The sequence below is a fragment of the Malania oleifera genome, chromosome 5 (assembly GCF_029873635.1).
Source record: "Malania oleifera isolate guangnan ecotype guangnan chromosome 5, ASM2987363v1, whole genome shotgun sequence".
Lineage (NCBI taxonomy): Eukaryota > Viridiplantae > Streptophyta > Magnoliopsida > Santalales > Ximeniaceae > Malania > Malania oleifera.
This window is the reverse complement of record NC_080421.1, coordinates 52,858,463-52,881,840: the sequence shown is the minus strand read 5'-3', so window position 1 is coordinate 52,881,840 and position 23,378 is coordinate 52,858,463. Positions and strand designations below refer to the sequence as shown.

Below are 23,378 nucleotides of genomic sequence, written 5' to 3'. Positions count from 1 at the left end.
AAGTATTCTATTTATGATCTGATATTTTTTTGTATGCATTGGCAGGACCCAATTGAAACTGAAAAAAGTTTTGCAAGACGCATCTTATCTATAGTGGTACATTCAAAGTTTTCTTTGGTCTCTGTCGTGTTCACAATAGGTCATTGATTTTGCTGGAGTGTTCAATAGCAAGTCTGAATGAATATGTTAGATTTCACTTCAGGTGTTTCCTTCTGTCTCTTTTGTTGTGGAGCTGAATAGGATGTGCTTAGTGCTGTGCAATTACTTAATTGTACCAAGTAATTTAAACATACAAATATGTACTAGAGAATTTGTAATTTTTCTGTTGAAAATGATTTTAAGAGTGCGAAGAACTTTGAAACTTTTGTCCAGTCTATTTTCGCAAGCTTGAGTAAGGATTTTTTGTTTTTGTTTTTGTTTTTTGTTTTTTTTTAATGTTTTTGAGTGCTGGATATTTTTTTTCATTTAATCAAAAGGAACTGCTTCCAGTTGTCTTATGATATTTCATGTTTACAGATTTTTTTTGGATACTATCTTTAGATTTTGAGTCCCTGTGCTGTTTCCAGGATTACAATGAAGATGGACAGCTTTCATTCTCTGAGTTCTCTGACTTAATTAATGCATTTGGGAACCAGTTGGCATCTAAGAAGGTTTGAACTTAAAAGTTTAGTTTTGTACTTTGATTCTTAGTACCCCTTCCTTTACCTTGTTCTAATCTTCATTCATTTCACTGGATCTTGAGATTGAATTTGTAAAATTTTGGATTGCACTAGGTGGATTAGTGCTCTTTAAGCATGGATATGCTATTCTAAAATTCTGATGGATATGAAAGTCTTTATTTGCTGCATTTTCAATCTTTTCTGTAAATCTTCTGTTCAAGTCATTGGATAGAATTTGATATCCATGGTACAACCCAAAATCTTCCATGACTGGTGATTGGATAAAATTTCAACTTCAGGTTGCATTATTAAGATTCTCAACAATGACCTTTTAAAATTTAAAATAAGGGTTTATTGGGTTGGAGCCTTGCCCCATGCTCAAACATGTTTTGCCCTGGCAGGTGCATCTTTTAAATAATCCAAATTCACTTGAAGAATAGATGGGTTTGCTTTAAGTTTCTGATTCAAAAGGAAAATTTTTTCTGGATTGCATGTGTTAATTTATTTTTGTGGTTGATTTGGATAACCTTAATTATCTTATTCTTTTTCATTGGTAAATTATTTTATATGTTAGGTCGTTGTCGGTGACAAAATTCAATTGGTCTTTAAGTGTGATTATTGGATTGATCTTGGCTATACTCTTGATTCTCAGATATAAAATTAAGCAGTTAGAATTTGTATAATAATTAATGTGCTTTTAGTTTGTAAAACATAAAATATATTCTTAATACTTCAAAATTTTGAATTATTTTTTAATATTTTGAAAACAATTTTAAATAAAAAAATTTGTTCTTTTGTGTCATCCTACTTTAATCACTTCCATTAAAAAAAAAGCAAAAAAATAAAAATAAAATCTGACTTTGACCTGCTAAATTTAAAATTTTAGTTGGGTATGACCAAGGTCTTAAATTTCGATTTTGACTCAAATTTCGAAGCGCTAAAAGTACTGAAATTCTGATGGAAATTTCAATTTTAATGTCAATTTCGATTTTTATTTGAAAAAATAACAGAAATCAATAGTTAAGGATGAAATTTTTTGTGGAACTTTAGAAATGGTTAATAGACATAATCATGTAAGTTTTAGGACTAATATATTACAAGTTATATACATCTATGCTGTGTATGAGGTGGAAAAGTTGTAATATAGTATGTTTATCAAATGTATTTGTAAGATAATGTGCATTAAACATATCCAGTTAATACAAATGAAATTCATAAATCATTAAAATATTTTCATTATACAAATAATGATAATTTAGACATTAATGGTTAAATAAAATGTTGTTATAAGTTTATTTTTTCATATAATTTCAAAAGCACTTGTAATAATCTTTTGTTTTGATAAAAATAAATAAAGAGAGAAATTTCAATTCACCCATAAATCTCTCATTTGAATTCTGAGGAAATTTCATTGCATAGTTAAAATTTCGAAAAATTTTGCTAAAATTTCGAGATTTTGATAAATTTCGGTGATTTGTTGAGATTTTGTAGAAATTTTGTAAGACAGAAATTGATTGCCATTTTGATTTTGAGGATGAGGGAAATTGGAAATTTTGACAATTACGTGGAAATTTAAGACCATGGGTATGACTTCCTGCAGTTATTGGACTTGAATATTGTGGCTAGGCCACATTTCAAAATCTTGTAAAATTTAAGACTGGAATGCTTTTTCTGAAGAAGGAGATTTGGCAGACACTGAATTTGAAGTAGCACAGTTTGTTAAAATGTGTACTTGAAATTCTATCATAAGAATACAACCTCAGTGCATTTGTATTTTTGATTGGATTTTAGATTCAAATTTGAAAACTTAAGGTTGTGCTTGGGAGCGTATTTTAGGCCTTGGATTTGGATTTGTGATGATTGAATAGAACTTGAATACAACTTTGTATTTCAAGCTCCCAACAATAAAGTCTGTGTCTTATGAATTCTCAAAATAGTAACCCTACCTCCAATTTCATTTCAGTGGATTTGAAGCTTAAAATCTGTCAATGGTCATGCTGAAAACCAAATTTGAGCTGTGTAAAGCCAAGCAGTGGATCTGATTTTGAGTACTTTAATTCAAGCAAATTTTGCATTCCAAATGCTACATTAAATGACCATTGTAAAATTAATTGTCTTAGCCATACATTTACCTTGCTTCCTAGAAAGAAGATCTCTTTAAAGAAGCCGACCAGAACAGGGATGGTGCTGTTAGCATGGATGAGCTGGCTGCCCTTCTTGCCATTCAGCAGGAAAAGTAATTGCCTATACTAAATATTGATGCGATAAGTTTCAATATTATGCTCTACTGCCTTTTGCATTCTTTGTTATATTGATCCTTACAGCAAGAATTCTCTGCACACTTTTACCCTGTTTTGCTCATGTCGATTATACATGTACGTGAATTTTGGCCCTGGATTCGGATTTTTGTTATGCATTTTTTGTTGTTTATTTTTCATACGTTCAATTTTTGTGCATCTGTGAAGTACTTCTAAGGTCTTTGTTGTCAAATTATGTAGTTTGCTTATATTTGATGGTTGTCAACAATCTGGGATAATGAAGTATTATATTTATTATCATGTTCTTCGCTTTCAAAAATACCAACCTTGGAAATATAATAGCATGTTTACCCTACGCGTGCTCTCTTTGTCTCACATGCTGAATGTTTTCATTGGGAGTGTAGTAGGCAGCTCTATGGAAGTGTGGCAAGTATGCAGTTTTATGGGATCTATGGTTAGAACGTAACGCGAGGATTTTTTCTAAGAAGAAGTTGAATTTGTATTTGATGTGGGAGGATATGCAGTTGACTTTTTTTTTGGGGTTTTGGGTTTGGAATTTTCAAAGAAGCTAGCTTTCAGGATTTAAATAGGGATTGGAAAAGCTGGTAGGATTGATTTCTGTTTTTCGTTGCTTTAGTTTTTTTTGGTTTGTTCCAGATTTTTCCGTAAGACGTCTTATTGTCCCCCCTTGTAAGTTCTTTCCCTATTAAATAAATTTCTTTTTCTATACAAAAAATAAAAATTACAAATTTCACAATAGTGCAACTGCAATAAATAAGCCAAAAATAAGCAAAACAAAATCCAAATAGGGCGCATGTCAAAGAAGAACTAAAGGTTTAACATGTAGAGTATAAAAATCCTTAAACCACCTTAAAATATATAATAAAATCCTCTCTGCCCTTTGTGGATAATCATTTTTTACCCAAAAAATTGCATAACTTAGCTGAATATTTGAAGAATTAAGCTAAAAAAACCAAAGAGTGAAAAAATGTTGTATAGGATGGTTGCTTGGCCACTTAATGGCGGTCGACCACCCCTTTTTCCTTTCCATTTTTTCACGCATGTGCGAATAATCAATTGGTGCCACCTGATAGTGGTTGACCGACCTTCATGGGGTGGTCGACTTGTTTAGTTAAATTTCAAATTTTGAATTTGTTTGATTTGATTGGTTGGTGGATCTAGATGTGCCATGTGTTCTGGTCGTTGCTATGTGTTAGGCAATGACCGACATCATTTTTGGTTGGCCGTTGATGATTATGATGGTTGAGGTTATTTGAAATTCAAAATCTCCAACCCCATTTCCCTCCACCATGCATGGTTCACTTTTGGCAGGCCCACAAAGGGGAAAAGGAAAAGATTTGTTGGGGTGGGAGGATTTTTATTTGAGGATTCATACCATTCTCCATTCTTTCAATCTTTCCAACTTTCCATTTTTCATAACTTTCTTGGGGTGGGAGAGTTTTCCTCTATCCTACATTGGAAAGTAATCTTCAAGGCCAATCTTGGATTTTGGTTTGAATTCATTTAGCATGTCACATTCCATTCTTACATACATGTTATGATGTAAGTTGGCATGAGATTTTTTTCATGAGTACAACTACAACAACAACAACAACAAAACCAAGCCTTAAGTCCCACTAGGTGAGGTCGGCTATATGAATCCTTTTCCGCCAATTTATGCGATTATATACCATTTTTTTTTCTTTTTTTTTTGACAGATTCAGTGATATTAAATCCTTACTCACTATCTCCTCCCAAGTTATTTTAGGTCTACCCTTAACCCTTCTACTGCCCCCCACAGTAACTAACTCACTCTTCCTCACTGGTGCACTATGTGACCTACGTTGCAAGTATCCATACCATCTGAGTCGCCCCTCCCTTATCTTATCTTCTATAGGAGCTACACCTAACTTACCGCAAATATGTTCATTCCTTAATTTATCTTTCAATGTTATGCTACTCATCCATTTGAGCATTCTCATCTTGGCAACTTTACTTTTTGGATATTATGCTTCTTCGTCGCCCAACATTTCGATCCATATAGCATAGCTGGTCTTATAACTGTCCTATAAAACTTCCCTTTCAATTTTAAGGGTGTTCTACGATCATAGAGCACACTTGAAGCACTTCTCCATTTTACCCAACCTGCTTTAACTCCATGCATTACATCATCTTCAATTTCTCCTTTAGTTTGCATAATAGATCCAAGGTATCGAAATCTACAAGGGTTATTTATTTTTTCATCATCAAGTTTAACTTTGTCTCCAATATTCCTCCTATCATTACTAAATTACATTCCATATATTCTATCTTATTTCTACTTATCCTAAATCTTCTAGATTCCAAAGGTTCTCTCCATAATTTTAACTTAGCCTCTACTCCGTCCCTAGTTTCATCAATTAATGCAAAATCATCTGCAAACAACATACACCATGGAACCTCCTTTTGAATACTCTTAGTCAATTGGTCCATCACTAAAGCAAAAAGATAAGGACTTAAAGTAGATCCTTGATGTACACCTATGGTGATTGGAACTTCTCTAGTTTCTCCATCTATAATCCTTACACTAGTCATTACTCCATCGTACATATCCTTAATGAAATCAGTATACCTACTACATGCACCCTTTTTTTCTAAAACCCACCATAGAATTTCCCTAGGTATCCTATCATATGCTTTCTCAAAGTCAATAAATGTCATATGCAAATCCCTCTTATTTTCCCTAAACTTTTCCATTAATCTTCTCAAAAGATATATAGCTTCTATGGTAAATCTCTCAGGCATTCAACTAAATTGATTTTCCGAGACCTTCGTTTCTAACCTTAATCTTTGTTTAACTACCTTTTCCCATAGTTTCATCGTATGACTCATAAGTTTAATTCCACGATAGTTATTACAATTTTGAATATCTCTTTTATTTTTGTATATAGGTATTAAAGTGCTTCCTCCATTCATCTGGTATTTTCTTAGTTTTTATAATTGTATTAAATAATTTCGTTAATCATATAATTCCATTATCACCTAAGCATTTCCAAACTTCAATGGATGTTATCTGGTCCCATAGCTTTCCCATTTTTCATCTTTTTTAGTGTAAACTTAACTTAATTAACTCTAATTTTGTGAATAAATCCCATATTTTTAATCTTTTCCTCATTTGACAATTCTAAGTTTAAGCATTCTATTTGATTTTCATTAAACAACTTACTAAAGTAACTTCGCCATCTTTCTTTAATGTCTTCGTCGTTACCCAAGACAATATCATCCTTATTTTTTATACATTTTACATTTCCTAAGTCCTTACTCTTCCTTTCTCTAGCTTTAGCAAGTTTAAATATATCTCTTTCTTCTTCTTTTGTATCTAATATATCATACAAACTATTAAATGATCTATATTTAGCTTCACTAACGGTATTTTTTGCATCTTTTCTTGCCTCCTTATACTTTTCAAAGTTATCTCCGTTTCTCCATTTTTGCCACGTTTTATACCAAATTCTTTTTGTCTTTATAGCTTTTTGTACCTCTTTATCCCACCATCAACTTTCTTTGCTATTTGAGAATCTTCCCCTTGATTCACCTAAAATCTCTTTTGCTATCTTTTTAATAGAGCTAGCTAATCTACTCCAAAGAGTATTTGTATCTATCCCATCCTCTATAGTCCAATCCCCACCTTTGATCATTTTATCTTTAAATTTTATTATATTTCCTCCTTTTAGGTTCCACCACCTAGTTCTCTTACAATGGTTTATTTTATTCTTTTTCTTCCATTTTTTAATACATATATCTAATACTAAGACTCTATGTTGTGTGGTTTGGCTTTCACCTGGAATAACTTTACAATATGATAAATGATCTACCCTCCAAGTCAAAGAAAAAAAAAACCTATTTAACTTCTATTTTGTCCACTTTTAAAGGTTATTAAATGTTCTTCTCTCTTCTTAAAGCAAGTATTCATTATACTAAAATCATATGGCATAGCGAAGTCTAAGATCATCTACCTAGGCTCATTTTTGTCTCCATATCCATATCCTCTATGCATCTTCTCATAATTTTTATTATCCCTTCTAACGTGTCCATTCAGATCTCCTCTAATAAATATTTTTTCAGTCCCTGGTATGCCTTGTATAATACTATCAATATCTTCCCAAAATTGTCTCTTAAGGTTTTCTACTAAGCCGACTTGAGGAGCATAAGCACTAATGATTTTTATTATCCCTTGTCCTAATACCATCTTGATTTTTATAATTCTATCCCCTCCTCTATTTACATCAACAACGCTATCTTTTAAGTTTTTGTCTATAATAATTCCTACTCCACTCTTATGTTTTTCTTTTCCAGCGTACCAAAGTTTAAATCCCGATTTATCAATTTCTCTAGCTTTCTTCCCCACCCACTTAGTTTCTTGAAGGCAAATTATATTAATTCTTCTTCTGATCATTGTATCCACAATTTCCATGCTTTTACTCTAAGTGTCCCTATATTCCAAGTTGTTAATCTAATCCTAGTTTCCTGAACTAACGTCTTTACCTGCCTACGTTCGGAATGATGCATGAACCCTTGCATATTTGACATCGTAATCGGGCGCGGACACGGCGCGTCGCTTTGGGGGCAACGACCTTGCCCACCCTCGCCCACTTTTTGCTACACTCAGGTGGTACAAGTGAAACGCGTCGCTCGTAGGGGACGCCCCAACAAATATTCAGTAAGAATTCATATCATAGTGATCTAACAAATTTTATGCTGACTGTCAGTTACCTAACGCAATCCTCCTCCTTTACTCGGGCTTGGGACCGGTTGTGTGTGAAAAAATTAGGACATTAAGTGCATCACAGACGGAGTTTTTTTTTCATGATTACTATATATGAATTTAAATTAAGAGAGCATGTCATCTAGGATCTGTTCAGAATGGGGTTATGTTTTGACTTCATAAAAAATTTGCACGAAATTTGCATATTTTAAAAAAATGCATGCAAATGGTCGTTTAGCCTTGAGGCATAGTCAACTGCCCCTCCTAATCTTTTTTTTTTTAAAAAAGGTGTTGTTTTCTGCAGACAATCGGTTGGTCTCTGAAGACGGTTGACTGCCTAGTCTAGAAGCCAATTTTTGGTCATTTTCTCTGGACTTTTCTGATATTTTAGTAATGTTGATGAGTCAAAGCACTCACCAGAGTATGGTCGAGTCTGGTTGCTAATATTTTATGTGTTTCAAGTGAATTTTAAAATTCTGTAATGAATTCCTATAATGTGGCTTTTGGGCATTTTCCAAAAGTTTTCATAGATTTGAAGGCAGGTTTGTGGTTCTCCCACCAAAAAACCAACTTTTCAAAGTTAAAAGAAGAAAATGGCAATTTTTAAAGTAATCACCTATGAATGGTTTGAGGGGGGGGATATGTTTGGTTTTCTAACTTCAACTTAGTTTCAAGGCTTTGCTTTTGCAGAGAGTTTATTGAAAAATCAGCGTTTCCAAAATAAAATGGAGATTTTTCAACCAAAGACTTCAAGTGTTTTCAAGAATCATCAAAATGTTTTCTTTGAAAATGTTTTAGTGAACTGCTGATATTCTTCTCTTTTTATTTTTAGTTTGTGTGAATGTTTGTTCGTTTTGAAAAGGCACTAAAGTAGGAAGGAGAGGAAATTTATTGCAGGCGGTTGACTGCCCCTGCTCCTCTTTTTATAATAATTTTAAAACACCCTTTTGAAAGAAAGTTGGTTTTTCTTGAGGGAGATACGCACACACAAGATAAGAGTGGCGACCATTCATAGAATGGGTGTTGTAGGGTGCTAATTCTTTAAATTCCATTAAAAAGGAATTAAGAGATTACCTTTCCTATTCACAATTTTACTCCCGGACCTAAAACTCTCTCAAAAGATTTTTCTTTTTCGGCTTTTTCAAAACTAAAATAAAGTGGCGACTTCGTTTTCTCAAATAAAAAAATGAGTTAGATAATTAATGGTTTGATTGTCTACACTTAGGTATTTTTCAAAAATGGCCACCCAACTTGTTGGCAACCAAATAGTCCACCTGAGCCCAGTGTTGACACCATTAAACCTCAAAAATACCTATGTTTTGTAATACCTAGAGGCTTCCCTACTTTGTAATGGTAATGAAAAAACCTCCCATTCCGTTAGTTAGCTACTATGTTTATAGGATTTTTCTAATTAAAATACTCTTTATGCTCTTATTCACATTTGTTATAAATTTATAATTTTCATAATTAATTTTGCACATGAACACATAACTTGTCTGTAGGCTTCTGTGTGCATATAAGTACTTGCAGATCTTTCTGTTAGACATGAGTATTAGACAAGTGGGGTTGGATTAGACTTGAATTAGATGACATTTTGGCCATGCTAGAATATGCCCTGCTTGAGCCTGCTTATTTATGTATAAATATTCAAAAATATTTAAAAGTACTTATTTTAAAATGCAAAGGATATGTAAAATTTTATGTATACACACATACGGTCACACACACACGCACACACACACACATGTGTACATGGATTTTTGTTTTTTGGGGTAACAAAAGAAGATGATTTCATTAAGTAAGAATGTACAAAAAAGGAGAATAGGAAATCATCCTAATCAGAACAGACAAAATAGATAGTAGAAAAAGAAAGGAAAAATGTCAATGAAGCCACCGTTGATAATCCCACTGAATGTCAGATGAGTTCACTCCCTTGAAGCACCCTGAACTAACACACCAAAGCAAGGATCCCAATGTAAGGAATTATTCAGCTTCTTCCTAGAAAAAAAAATACACGAATTACGCTCCCACTACTTCGCAAAAAAATGCACATCTCCATGATACTACAGCATCCTTCATCCTACCAAAGCCACAAAAAAGAGATGCACAACAAATTGTCCACCAAGTTCGGGCAAACCCAACTTTCTCCCAATAAACAAAAAGCTTGTTCCATGCTTTCTAAGCAAAATCATATTGCCAAAACAAATGAGAAGCTGTTTCTGAATTGCGAAGGCATAGAAAATACACATCTGGAGAAAGTGCCTTTGAAGGTTTCCTACTCTGCAACGTGTTATTGGTATTAATCCTATTAGCAAACAAAATAAGATCCACAACATGTTGTGCGGGGTAGGCATCCACAATATGGCTATTCTCCCAATGCACTATTGGCATTAGAAATAGGATTATCAAGCAAAACACTCAGCCTATTAGCTAGCACTTGAGCAATAGTCTCATACACACACTTGAAAATAGGCTAATAGGTCTAAAAACAATAATCTTGATAGACCTACTCTTATTTGGATTCAAAGTGATGAAAGTGGAATTAATGCTTGTTGATGGCCATTTTGACATGTTTCTTAATTTGCATTTTCCTCAAAATCAGAAAATATATGCCTTTTCTTCTTCTGGCGAAGTCTTAAAAAATATAGAAAAATGCCAAACAAAATTCCAAAAATATAAAATAGAAATTGAAAAATCATTAAAATTTAAAATTTGCAGAAAAATATATTTTTTAGCATTTTAATTTTTTTTATAAGGGTTATAGTATTATTGTCATCATAATTATTATTATTGCTACTATTGCTACTACTGCTATTAGTGAAGGTTTTGTTTAATGAGTTAGATATTTATCATTAATTCTCTTTATTATATTTTATATTTATTTTTAGACAAAAAGACCCAAAATTTGAAAGAAATGAAATAAAATCCCAAAAAATAGAAAAATCCAGAAAAATCCAAAACAAATAAAAAAATAGAAAAAAAGCTATTGGAAAAGCTTTAAACATTAAATAAGACCCTTATTTGAGCCCTATTGAAACCTTGTTCTCTTAGTTTTGCATTTCTTGCATTGGTTTGTTTTTTTTTCCACTGCTGCTTAGTGATTGTGTTTTCCTTGCTAGTTCAAGTATTCAGTTGACTCATGGTTCCTTGGTTTTTATGTGTTTATCCCATGATTGCCCTTCGTCATCTCGTCTTGGTTAATGATCTTGTCTGAGATCACAAATGATCCAACTTCCTTAGAATCCAGCGAACTTCATCCCTCAACATAAGGAATGAAGAATACTGCCTCAAAAATTATGAGATACAAAATGTAATATTATCAAAGTAATCCAAATTAAACCCCTCTGCCCGACTTTAAGGGTGTGATGAACACCCATAATCCAACCAAAATCTCTCAGAAGGAACCTTTGCAAGAGCCTACAACTTTTGTTGGATTGAGCCTACAAAGACTTGAAGCCTCGAAGAATAATTAAACAAAGCTGGCCGGCCAGGCGTCCAGCAGGCTGGTGGTCCGAAGTGGCTGGTTCACAGTTTGTTCAATATGAATTGATTTAAAACCTCATGATCTAATATGTTTTTCCAAAATCTGTTCACAAGACCAAATTCTAAAGGACGTGAATTTAACACTTTGTGATTCTACAAGACAGCAAACAGATAAGCAAGCAATAATCAGTTCAAATAAAATTAGTTAGAATAGTAATATATGTAGATGTTTATGTTCAATTATTTTCTTTGGGCAAGATTGCCTAGGTTCAGGCTATACCCCTTCCATGGTCTCTCATTTTTTAGCTCTTTGTCCACTTTGGTCTTTTTACACATACATGTGTGTACATGCTTCCAAATGCATGTGTGAGTTTAATATTTTAATATTTTTGATTTTTGATTTATATATGTAGATGGGTCGCTTTGGAATCACATTTTGGCTTGACTAATGTTGTCTAGCTTGAGCTTGACACAACGCATTTAATTCTCAAGTTTAATATGGATATGTGCAAATTGTTGACTTGGCTTAGTTGAAAAAAAAAAAAAAAAAGAGACAAAAATAGAGATGTACAAGCTTGACTTAACCCGCTAGTACTAAGGTCGCTCTTGTTCACATGTACACACGACATTTCACATGTGTATGTGCATGCATCTCACATAATTATGTGCTCTTAACAAGAAGAAATTGTAAATCAAATATTTTGAATGAAAAATTATAAACTTATTATCGAATTTGAAGAAAAGAGCAAAATACATAGTATGTTCATGAACTTAATGGTTAACTAGTGATTGGGGTTTCTATCATTGACTTTATAAAGTAGGGGTCTCTAACTGATTTCAAAAGCATAGAGGGTGCGGTGACATTTTTAAAAAACCGGAAGGGGTAATGGATTTTACCCCAAAATATAATGTATAACCCTCAAGACCTAATTGTATTCAACCATAGCTATTCCTCAAGCATGCTAGGAGTAAACCGAGGATTGAATACACTTAGATCCTGAGGGTTATATATTATATTTTGGGGTAAAATCCAATTCCCCCCTCTTGTTTTTAAAAGTGACATTGTAACCTCTATGTTTTTGAAATTACCCTCCTACTTTATAAAATCAAGGATAGAAACCCCAACCACTAGTTAACCATTAAGTTCATGGACATATTTAGTGCCATCGGAGAAGAATGTTTACGGAGTCCAGATATCTAGGGCTTCAGAAGGAGTGTGGAAGCTAGCAGAGGCAGCTGAGTTTTTCTTGCGGAGGACGGGACAAAGAATATTGGGCCAGGAAGTTTTCTTTAGTCTTGGACCTAGGCCAGGCAATTGAGAAAGGAGCAATTTCTTTTTTAACTAAGGTTCGTTTAATTCATTGAACAGGCCCATAGTCTTCGTACAAATGAATTGGGCCATCATTTGGAAACGAAGGAGGTTTCTTTTGACTTGGTTCATTCTCGGATAGACCATTCATTTAAACAGGCCCATTTTCTGAATAATATGGACCAGGCCCATGAGGCTGGAGTAAATGTTCAAGGAATTGTTCAGTTCTCAATTAGCACCCAAGAGGTTCCTTCCAATGGAGTTTCTTAAGACCAAGGATGTTTGGCGAGGAGTGATGGATCAAAAAGAGAGCACTTGCGTGAAGCTGTTGCGTAAGGATCCTCTCAGCTGGGGCAGCAGTTACCAGAAGTTGGAGGTCAGGTTGAGGAAGATCAGAAGTTTCCTGCATTTCAAATCCAGAATTCTCCCATTATTCAGTGTAGGCAGACAAGGGACACAGATATGAAGTCTTCTGAGGAGATTCTGGGTAAAAACCATACTGTGTAATGTTCAGTATCAAAGCAGATTATTGATGGCCAAGAGGTTTTTCATATTCATCAGAAGCAACAGTACTGAAAGGGTTAAAGAGAAAGAGGCGATGAAGTAAAGTTTTGTTTCAAACAATTGGTCAATGATTGTGTTCTGGAGCAAGAGGATGCTGCAGCAAAGGTTTATGATGGTGATGGTGTTTTGGGTAGGATATCAAGGGATCTAAGGGTCCCAAGTTTTATACTTGTCAGAAGATTGCATAGATGGATGTGGATATGAAAAACTGTTCAAAGAAAAAGGAGAGCATGATGGGGTAGTTCTAAAGATTTTAAAAAGGAATTTAAAAGGAGAGTTAGTTATTGTCGAAGACATAAATGCTAAGAAGAAGATGGGAAATTCTTGTGATGTGGTTAGCAAAGGAAATGAGGTATTGAAATGGGGGGATTTATCAGATAATGAAAGTGATGGTCTAAGTGAGGTGGGGGTTTACTATTGGATGAAATTAGGGAACAATATGGGCATGTTTCTGACTCCAGTGACAATTTAGGGGACTAACCATATGGTACACCCATCCCCTTTGGAAGGATTGTTGGGGGTCTTTATATTTGAAATTGATGATTTGGTTAATGGGTTGCAGCGTAAGGACGATATTTTACCAACACCAGTGGAGGAAATTTCAGGGAAGGATTTTGAAGTTCAAGATCTCATGGATAAATTTGTCATAAAATTTTGTGATCTTGGAGGAAATGAAGTGCGTCTTGATGGGTGTAAAAACACCAAAAAGGGCCAAAGGCTATGAAGGAAAAGGATTGAAGAGGGGTTTCCTTGTTCAATTGTTAATTTTTCTTTTTTCTTTTTTCATTTTATTTTATCTTGTCTTCTTTCATTGTAATTTCTCTTTCTCTATCTAATATACCTTCTTTTATTACTTAAAAAGAAAAGAAAGAAGTTGACTCTAAATATGCATGGAGGTGATATTGCTCCAAGCAAATGAGATCAATGTAGCGAAACTCATCCTTAGATGTCCGAGTGCCACTCATCATCAAATTGTCCAATAGAGTAATGCATTGCTGATCCTTAAGACTGCCTTCAATATGATAAAAGCCTTGCGATGGCATTGGTAGAAGAACTAGCATTAGTACTAACATGGAAGAACCTATTGAATCATTTCTCTAATAGCTTAAGCTTTTAGGTCAAGTGGGTTTTTTAATATGTTAAGAGAGTCAATTTGGCCTCAAGGTTCAGTATTCAAATCCTTGAACACAATTTTGTTATTTGGAATTTTCACTTGTTGAGTAAGGGATGATTTACATTTGAGGACGAGTAGTAAGCTATGGTCACTATCAATCTAGCAAGTTAAGATTTTTACAAAAAGTGGTTGTATAATAAAAGCAACTCCATTTACAAACACAACCTCCTGGAATGATGGGGGTTTCAAAGGGTTCCTGGATAAGGAAATAAATTGTTTGCATTGAAAGCATGACTAAATTCGGAAGGTAAATCAAATAATTATGGTATGATTCCTAAGTTACGGATAACACTTAGGGGATCGATGGCTGAGGCATGCAATTTCTTGAAGGAATACTTTGGAAGCACTGCTGATGCACATGACTCACGTCATGCAGTCTTTTTAATCCTATCTAACCTTTCATTTGGCAGGAATTTATTTTTCCATGTATTTGTTGTACGATTATTTCTGTTCTTTTTCTCTAGTTTATATTCCTGTATTGCAGGGAACCCCTTCTTAGTTGCTGCCCTGTTTGTGGTGAGATTCTTGAAGTCTCTGATAAGCTGAATACTATGATTCATTTGACCTTGTGTTTCGATCAAGGGACTGGAAATCAGGTTATGACTGGAGGATTCTTGACTGATAAGCAGGCTTCATATGGGTGAGAACTTTTAAATGTTGACATTACAGATCTAGCACAATATTGCTAGTTTTTTTACAAGTTTCAAAATCTGTGACCAATTTGTATTTGTTTAGGTGGATATTTAAATTAAGTGAATGGGTCCATGTTTCATCCTATGACGTTGGTTTAAATTCGGGGGCAAGTGGTTCACATATTCTGGTATACTCTTTTCCCTCCGTTTTTTGTCTTTTTAATTTCTCTTCATGATTTCATTATTTTACAAATGCCCCTGCTTGTTAGTTCATTGAAGAAATTTTTAGGAATATAAATTTTAATTAGAGAGTGAAATATTTTAGTTTTAATTTATTGCAAAATCAATTTTTTCCAATTTTTCTTTGGTTATTACACTTGCATATTTCATCAGGTAACAAGGGGATTGTAATTTTGAAGCCTTACAGAAAAATTATGCTGGAGTGACTTCATCATTGTTTGGCTGTATAATTTCCTTACTTTGCTACACTTGTGATGTAAATTTTTTCAATTGATGTTCTTAGTAGCTACCAAGTTGATTTAGATTTTCCTCTAAAGAGAATGCCGAAATGAATGAATCATCTCTTTCTATAGTTGCATTAATGTTCTTAGTGATTTGCATGCATGCATTAGGAAACTAGATTTGACTAATATGGACTATATCGTAATTTGTGAGGGGGTAGTGAACAATTTTGGTAGTTTAGAACTTTCATGCCGTTTAAATATTTTTTGACTTTCAAAAGACTGGACCTTATGTGTATTTCTTTTCCTAGCTCTCATGTTGATATGAACATCTATTGCATGTTATTTGCTGAGAATTTGTTTCTTTACTGGAGTATAGATGCTGCCTCTTTTGTCAAGATATTTACCAATAAGCAGTACATAACTCCAGTCTTTGTTTCTTACTCTTCTTGTAGATGATTAGATTCAGACTGAAGAAATTTTGAACTTCAAATGTAGTTCATCTGTGCTGCAAGAAGCGAATATTATTTTTCCTGCATTATCTTATGCATGGAAATGATCATTTGGATATTACCTCTTTTCTTTTCTTTTTTTATTTTTATTTTTATTTTTTTTATCAGCAAAAAGAGATTTCATTAAAAGGGCATCTAGGGGGTGCCACCCCTGTACAAACAAGAAAAGAAAAAACATATAGGATGAATCAACAGTGAGACTCTTTCCAATAGATCAAAAATTAAATGTCTGTGCAGCATGTACTGCCCATTAAACCAGCTTGAAAGAGTAGGAAGTCATCTATCCTTATGGATTGTGGGAGAAGTAGATATTCCTTGAAAAGCTCTAGCATTTCTTTTTCACATAATCCAAAAAATGGTGAGAGGGATCAAGGACAAGGCTTTTGTCCTTTATTTAATTGTAGAAATACCCATTCAACTCCAGATTTCCTTCCCTCAGATTCAGTAGTTATCAGTGCTGTCCCAAAATAGCAGTGGCCAGATTCTAAAAAATTCAGGTCCGGGGCAGTGCAGCAGTTAACAGTACAATTTCGGCATCTTCTTGTCCAAAAAAGGAAAGACAGAAGAAAAAACATCTATTTACCAAGGTGAAACCCCTTCTCTATAGGTTATTAATTTTAAGAATCTTTCTCAAAGTCTGGGGGCTGTCAAGCTGCTTGTAGGAGGAGCTCACCATGAAGTAGCTGCTTGTCAATTTATTTTGTTCATCATTGTCAGATTCCCAAGCTTAGGAAAATTCCATTGTCAAACATAGAAAATCTTGGAGTCCCAAGGTCATTTCCACAGGGATTCAATTGGGAAGTTTAAAGAGTTCATATGTCACAAAATAATTTAGAGTGAGATGAGTGGGGTTTGATTTTAATGAATAAAACTATCACTTGATTATAACAATTTAATTAAAGGTCTACGCTTTGGATTCCATCCTAATCTCATCAATGGTAATCAAATCTCATCTTTATAACTCAACCAACATCAGTATACCTATTGATCTTGATCGGAAGATATATCACTTGAAATACATAGGTTTAACAAAAAAATTGTTGATTAATGTCAATGAAATTGTTTTAGCAACTTTTAGAATGTAAGAACAAAAAGCATTGGTTGTACCAAGATTTAACTTATCTACAATCAATCAAGAAGTTTACAAAATCAAAATTTTTTTAGAAAAAGATCATTGAACATTAATCAACTTAAACATAAAGTACTTGAAGAATGAGATGAGAATTACCATTAATGGGATATAGGACTCCACCCTTAGCCTAGCTTGAAACTTAGTTGACCATTAGAATGAAAAGAACAAATACTTAAATTGAACACTCTCGAATGTTTACAAGGAAATAAATGAGAGAGAATATATAAGAAAATGAGGGAACTCTTCCACCTTTATATATATATCCTCTTCCAAGGCTAACACAAGCCTCTTATTTATAAGTTCAAAAATCACTACCTTCACTCCTAAACCTACCACAATTGCTATTTACACTCTAAACCTACCACAAACACTAATTACATTTCTCCACCAACCAAAATGCTAATTGCACTCCTTGTGTTGCTGAAATTTATTTTTTAATCCCATCAACTTTCTTTGAGCTCAAATTTGGACTTCTAAACATTGTAATTGGGACTTCCTCATGAAATGCAAATTTGTAGAGTTTGAAGTCTTCTTTAAAATGAGACCAAGTTTGCATAAATTGGATAACCGAGTCAAAAGTTATGACTAATTTACCAAAACTGTGCAAAACTGTTACATTACTTCAATTGGTCCGAATTAAAGCTTTCTTGGATGTTATTCAATTCTTTCAAACATCCTTCATCACTTCACAAATTAGTCCTTTGAATCTTTAAAGTCTTTGCCGCCATTCCATACTCCATAGAAGGGCTAATCAATTATTTATTGTAAACCTACAAAACAAAAAAATCACACAATAAATTCTAAATTCATGTTATGTGGATGAGTTAATTTTTTTATGTGCAATAAGATGGTGTATAAACGTACATAAATATGCAATATTATGTTCTAATCGCATTCCCAACTTGCACATTGCTAGTGCCTAGCAATCAAAATAATTTTAAGAAAAACTTCAAATAAAATACAAAAATGGAAAACAATGCCACTTTTGTAGGGAAAAACGATTGCATTTAGTGCATGCATCAAGCATTGAAACCCCTAGGTTCCCCCTAGTCGACGAGTTATAGTCTCGTGAGGGCTTACAGAGATGATACCCACAACATCATCCATGCTGTCAAAAGAAAACAGCAAGGACTACAACAAAAATAATTAAAAATAAAAATAAAAATGAAAATGAAAGAACAGAAAAAAAGAAAAAATAAAAAAGAATACTACTACCTTAACACAAAAAAAAAAAAAAAACTAAAAACAATAACTCCCTTATCCAATTTATGAATTTCAAGCTAGTCTAACAGCTAGAATGCTCAATAACTCCCTTATCCAATTTATGAATTTCAAACTAGTCTAACAGCTAGAATGCTCAATTAATCAATTTACTTATGAGTAATACGAAGTTTTAGAGATAAACTCAAATGCATCAATCCAGGTCTTGATGTGTAAGTGAATTTAGCCATTCAAAACAATCCAAGTTATCCGAATGTAGATGAATTTAGATCATTCCATTTTTGGGCTTCGACTTCGAGACCTCACCATGGTGTCTCTTAGAAATAAAACCTCTCATTGAAAATAGGGTAGACATCCACCCAAGAAGTCATGTGAACAAGAATATTTGACTAGCAATTTCAAGTATAATTCACATGAACAGAAAAATGGCACAGATGGAAACAAATTTCGATAATTGAGTAATGGATTATAATATCGATAAGTAGCATGTTAGTGGCACATAATTCATTAAAAGTATTCAAAAACTGAAACACATGGCAATTCATAAAATCAAAAAGAATTTTCATTCATTGTAATGTAATTCGGGTAAGAAGGAAAGGGAATCAAAATTGTGATGGATTTTCAATGTGGCCTAGGACGCAACCAATGACCATCACAAATTCGAACCTATCCAAACACAAAGTTAAATACCCAAACATGAAATGGAATTGAAGAAAACACACCAAAACAAGGCTCAGGAGGGCTGCAAATGGGGCATTAAATAAGAAACCAGTGCTTATTTATAGAGGACATGCCCATAGTATTTTTTATTTTTATTTTTTGTTTTTGAAAGAATAAATAATTCTTACCGAGTCCTATGTTCTTTTGACGTTTACAAGCCACTGCCAGTGATATCCTTTAAACACTGCAAACCCTTGAACAATATTTACCCACAAAAGGTTTACCTAAGCTGGCCAAGAATGGGGAAAGCACGAATGGCTCTAAAGGGGTACAAATGATATTGAAAGTTAGAAGAATTAAGGCTCGAATTTTTAAGAGGGCCTAAGATCATGTTCTATAATTTGCCAATATTCAATATTGAATAATAATAAAACTTATATGTCACTAACAATGAAACATTTCTATATGAACAAATTGAATTAAGGTTACCCTCAAATGAAAGATAGGCTCAAATATAGCAAGAAGGTTAAGTCTCCACTCGATTTGTAAGGATTTCATTCACAAGCATTATCAAACTCAAATATGTTTCAAATGGCTTGTAGACGTGCATGAGTGAGATGCCAATTTGATGATTAAGCATGTCTCAAAACAGAGTATTACACTAAGTCTATGAATCACATAAGAGCATACTAGAAATCAAACAAAGTTCAAATTCACTCATCAAACAAAAAAAAAAAAATAATTTTTTTCTCTCTATTTTTTTTAAAGGACTGATATCTCCACACCCCCCAACTTAAATTATGCCATGTCCTCAACGTATACAAATCAAACACGAAGAAAAGATTAGGGAGAGTTAGGAGAAGGTATCACCCTAAGAATGAATCCAAGGCATATCTGCAATGGGTTAGAAAACAGAAAAAACACCAAAATCAAAGTAAATGCCTGGGGATTAGAAATTGCGATGACAGCAAAAAATTTTGAAAACGTGACATTGCTTGGGCTGCACACGCCTGCAATCTTATCTTGACAATGGACAAGGATATTTGGATATAATCTATAGGGCAGATTGGTGTGGTGCCAAGGATTAGGACCATTGATAGAAGATTTGAGAAATTGGGAAATAATGCCTCTATTTTATGGTGTTTTTCTCTTTCCTACCTAGACTTGAATGATGTACCTGTGGTGTAATCAACTGTTAGTCTCTCAGTATTTTTACAAAATGTCAACATCACATGTCAACAACAATGATCACTGAATCAATTAATTAGAAGAAGTGCTGGCTTCAATTTTCAACCTTCAACAGACACCGATAGCGAGATAAGGAGACAGTTTGTTTTTTAAGACATTCAGAAAACCTCTCAATAGATTTGGAATATGAGACGTAATGGTGCCTATAAATGGAAGCAAATGCTCAAGGGTTAGGCACTCAAGACAATGGTTTGATCTTGCACTACAAAATTTCCTAACTTCTCTTAAAAACTCTCAATCATCCCCATGGCAGGATCTTCATCTTCTAACCAAGTTTCCGATCTGAATGCGGCACCAGATGTGCCAACCGGTTGTAATCCCTTGCGGTCCCATAACCGTAATGAGGTACTAAGATATATCCCCGATCCATCTTTTTTTTTTTCACCTCAGCTCCAAGGTGATGTGATGAGGAATGAAATGGCAATGGTCACAATGTCCGATATAGGTGCAACTTTGCATGCAATTTCTCTTAGTGCTCAGGTGGTCACTTCGATATCTTACCTAACCCAACGTCTGCAGAGCCAGAACACTATTGTGAACCACCTCCAAAATGAGATTGTCTTTCTGTAGCAGATATATCGAGAAGACCAACAAAAAATGAAAGACTTAAGGCAAGAAAATAAAATGCTAAAATGTGAGGTCAAGGATTTGAGGAAACTGGTGGACAATTACTCTAACGATCTTGGGCCTAGGATAGCAGGGCTGGAGAAAAGTCTGGAGCATATCCAGCAGGAACATAAACGACTCAAAGTCATGGTGCGTGGAAAGGGCAAGACCTCTTACTTTTCAACTTGAGGGGGGAGGTGAAGAGGCATAAAAGAGGTTCAGCCTTAGATTTTTTTTTTCCTGCACAAATAGACCAAGTACCAAACATACCAAGTTTTAACCTCTCCCCCCAACTTAAAATGTGCATTGTCCTTAATGCATGAATACATAAACATCAAGAACCCATAAAAAGATGAGAGGGAACAAAAGAAAAAGAAAACACCTGAAAGAAACCTAACCCAATGTAATGGCATGACACAAGCCTGCAAAAGGGGTTAGAAAGAACACGAGGGAACAAGAACAATTAAAAGACAAGAAAATAAAATACAAGAACATAAAAAAAGAAGTAAAATGAAATATATACAAAACGACAAGACTGAAGGTGGTCCAAGTAGAGGGGAGGTTCTGGTAGGATCTAATTCCTCCTCAGTGCTAACACGAGGGAAATCCTCCAAAAATGGTTTCAAACATTGCCCATTTACCTTGAAAACATTACCATCTTTGAGATTCTCAATATCCACAGTGCCAAGGGTAAACCATCCTTACTATGTAAGGACTTGTCCAACGAGATCTCTACTTAGCTGGAAATAGGTGAAGTCTAGAATTGTACAATAAGACTTTTTGGTTAGGTTCCAATTGTCTCCTCACAATGTGTTGATCATGAAAGACCTTTATCTTCTCTTTGTAAATTCTAGAATTCTCATAAGCATCTCTTCTTAATTCCTCGAGTTCATTCAGTTGCAAACAATGATGGTCACCAGCCATTCCAAGATTGGAATTCAAAGTTTTAAGGGCCCAGAAGGCTCTATGTTGTTCCATTTTCACAGGTCAATGATAAGCCTTACCATAAACTATCCTATAAGAAGACATACCCAAAATGGTTTTGAAAGCATTGCGGTATGCCTAAAGCGCATCAACTAATCTCAAGGACTAGTCTTTACAGTTTAGGTTTACCGTTTTTTCAAGGATAATTTTAATATTCCTATTATCCAATTTCGCTTGCCCATTAGTTTACGAGTGATAGGCGGTTGAAACTTTATGAGTGATACCATATTTTTTCATTAAAGTTTCTAAAGATCTATTACAGAAATGTAAGCCGCCATCACTAATGATTGCCTTAGGCATCTGAAAACGAAATAAAACATTTTCTTTTAAAAACTTGATCACCACCTTGTGATCGTTAGTTCTCGTTGGAATAACCTTTACCCATTTGGATACATAGTCCACCGCTAAAAGAATGTTAAGATAGCCAAAGGAGGAGGGGAAGGACCCATAAAATCGGTGCCCCAACAATCAAAAATTTCAATAATCAATATAAGGTTTAAGGTCATCATATTTCTATGCATGATCTTTCCTAACCTTTGGCATCTGTCACATCGTTTGCAGAATTCATGAATGTCTTTAAAAATAGTGGCCTTGTAAAAACCACTTTGCAAAATTTTAGTGGAGGTTTTTTTTTTGAAGAGAAATGCCCATCGCAAGCTCCACTATGACAAAATGAGATGACTCTTTAAGTCTCTTCAGTAGGCACACATCTTCTTAAATCTGGTCTGGGCAATATTTAAACATGTATGGGTCATCATAAAATAACTATTTGACCTCAGCTAGAAATTTATACCTCTCTTGGGCATTCCAATGTGATGGAAGTTGCCCAAACATGAGATACTTGACAATGTCGGCGTACCAAGGTAAGTTCGCCACATGGAACAAATGTTCATTCGGGAAACTATCTTTGATAGGAATGTGTTGTAGAGGGTTATCAAATACTAGTCGGGACAAGTGATTAGCCACAATGTTTTTAACTCCTTTATTGTCTTTAATAATCAAATCAAATTCCTAAAGGAGCTTGATCCACCGGATGAGCCTTGGCTTAGTATCCTGCTTAGAGAGCAGATACTTGAGCAGATCATGATCTGTAAAAAACAACCTCAGCAAGAAGGTTGTACAAAGGACGTGCAATGGCACTGAAATCTTTTATAAACCTTCTGTAAAAACCCATGTGTCCAAGTATCACGAGCTAAGCTTGTTCAGGGCATTATGCTTGCCTGTGACCGCTTGTCTCTTGTGTTTGGGATGAGTTTCCATCATGTAAATAATAGTGTAGGGTTATTTTCTAGTATTTATTTCATTGTAAGGCAAATAAGGTAGTATGACTTCTCGGTCACTTTGATGTTTCCTAGTGCTAGAGTGAGAATAGCCCAGAAAGCTCTTTAAGGGAGGGTGAGTGTTCATCAGTCATTGTAAAACTCGCTAGCTTTTGTCAATGTGTTTAGCCTACTTGCCTCCCTCGTTAAGCACACAATGTCAACGGAGGTGTTGTTAATGAATTATGTTTGCTTCAATGTTTACTTTTTGCTTGCCATGACTTTCATGAATTGATTACTGTTTCCGCTACTATTTGAATGAATGTTAATGAAAGTGCTTCATGGATGAATGTTGGTAAACGATAGACTGGCTAGTTAAGCAAGCGTGCTTTAGCTAGCGCCGTACGGCCCTTCACAAGGGTGTGGAAATAGTCGGACCATGACACTTGGTATCAGAGCTAAGTCCGTGACA

At 34.3% G+C, this 23,378-nt stretch overlaps 1 protein-coding gene across 1 annotated transcript in view; it reads left to right on the top strand.

Moving 5' to 3' along the window:
• LOC131156138 (phosphatidylserine decarboxylase proenzyme 2-like) overlaps positions 1–23,378 on the top strand; it is a 118,569-nt gene that overhangs the window by 42,627 nt on the left and 52,564 nt on the right. Inside the window, exons 7-11 of the mRNA XM_058109586.1 lie at positions 46–96; positions 567–650; positions 2,804–2,895; positions 14,676–14,831; positions 14,927–15,011. Coding sequence (XP_057965569.1) covers positions 46–96; positions 567–650; positions 2,804–2,895; positions 14,676–14,831; positions 14,927–15,011 — 468 coding nt within the window. The remainder of the gene's footprint in view (positions 1–45; positions 97–566; positions 651–2,803; positions 2,896–14,675; positions 14,832–14,926; positions 15,012–23,378) is intronic.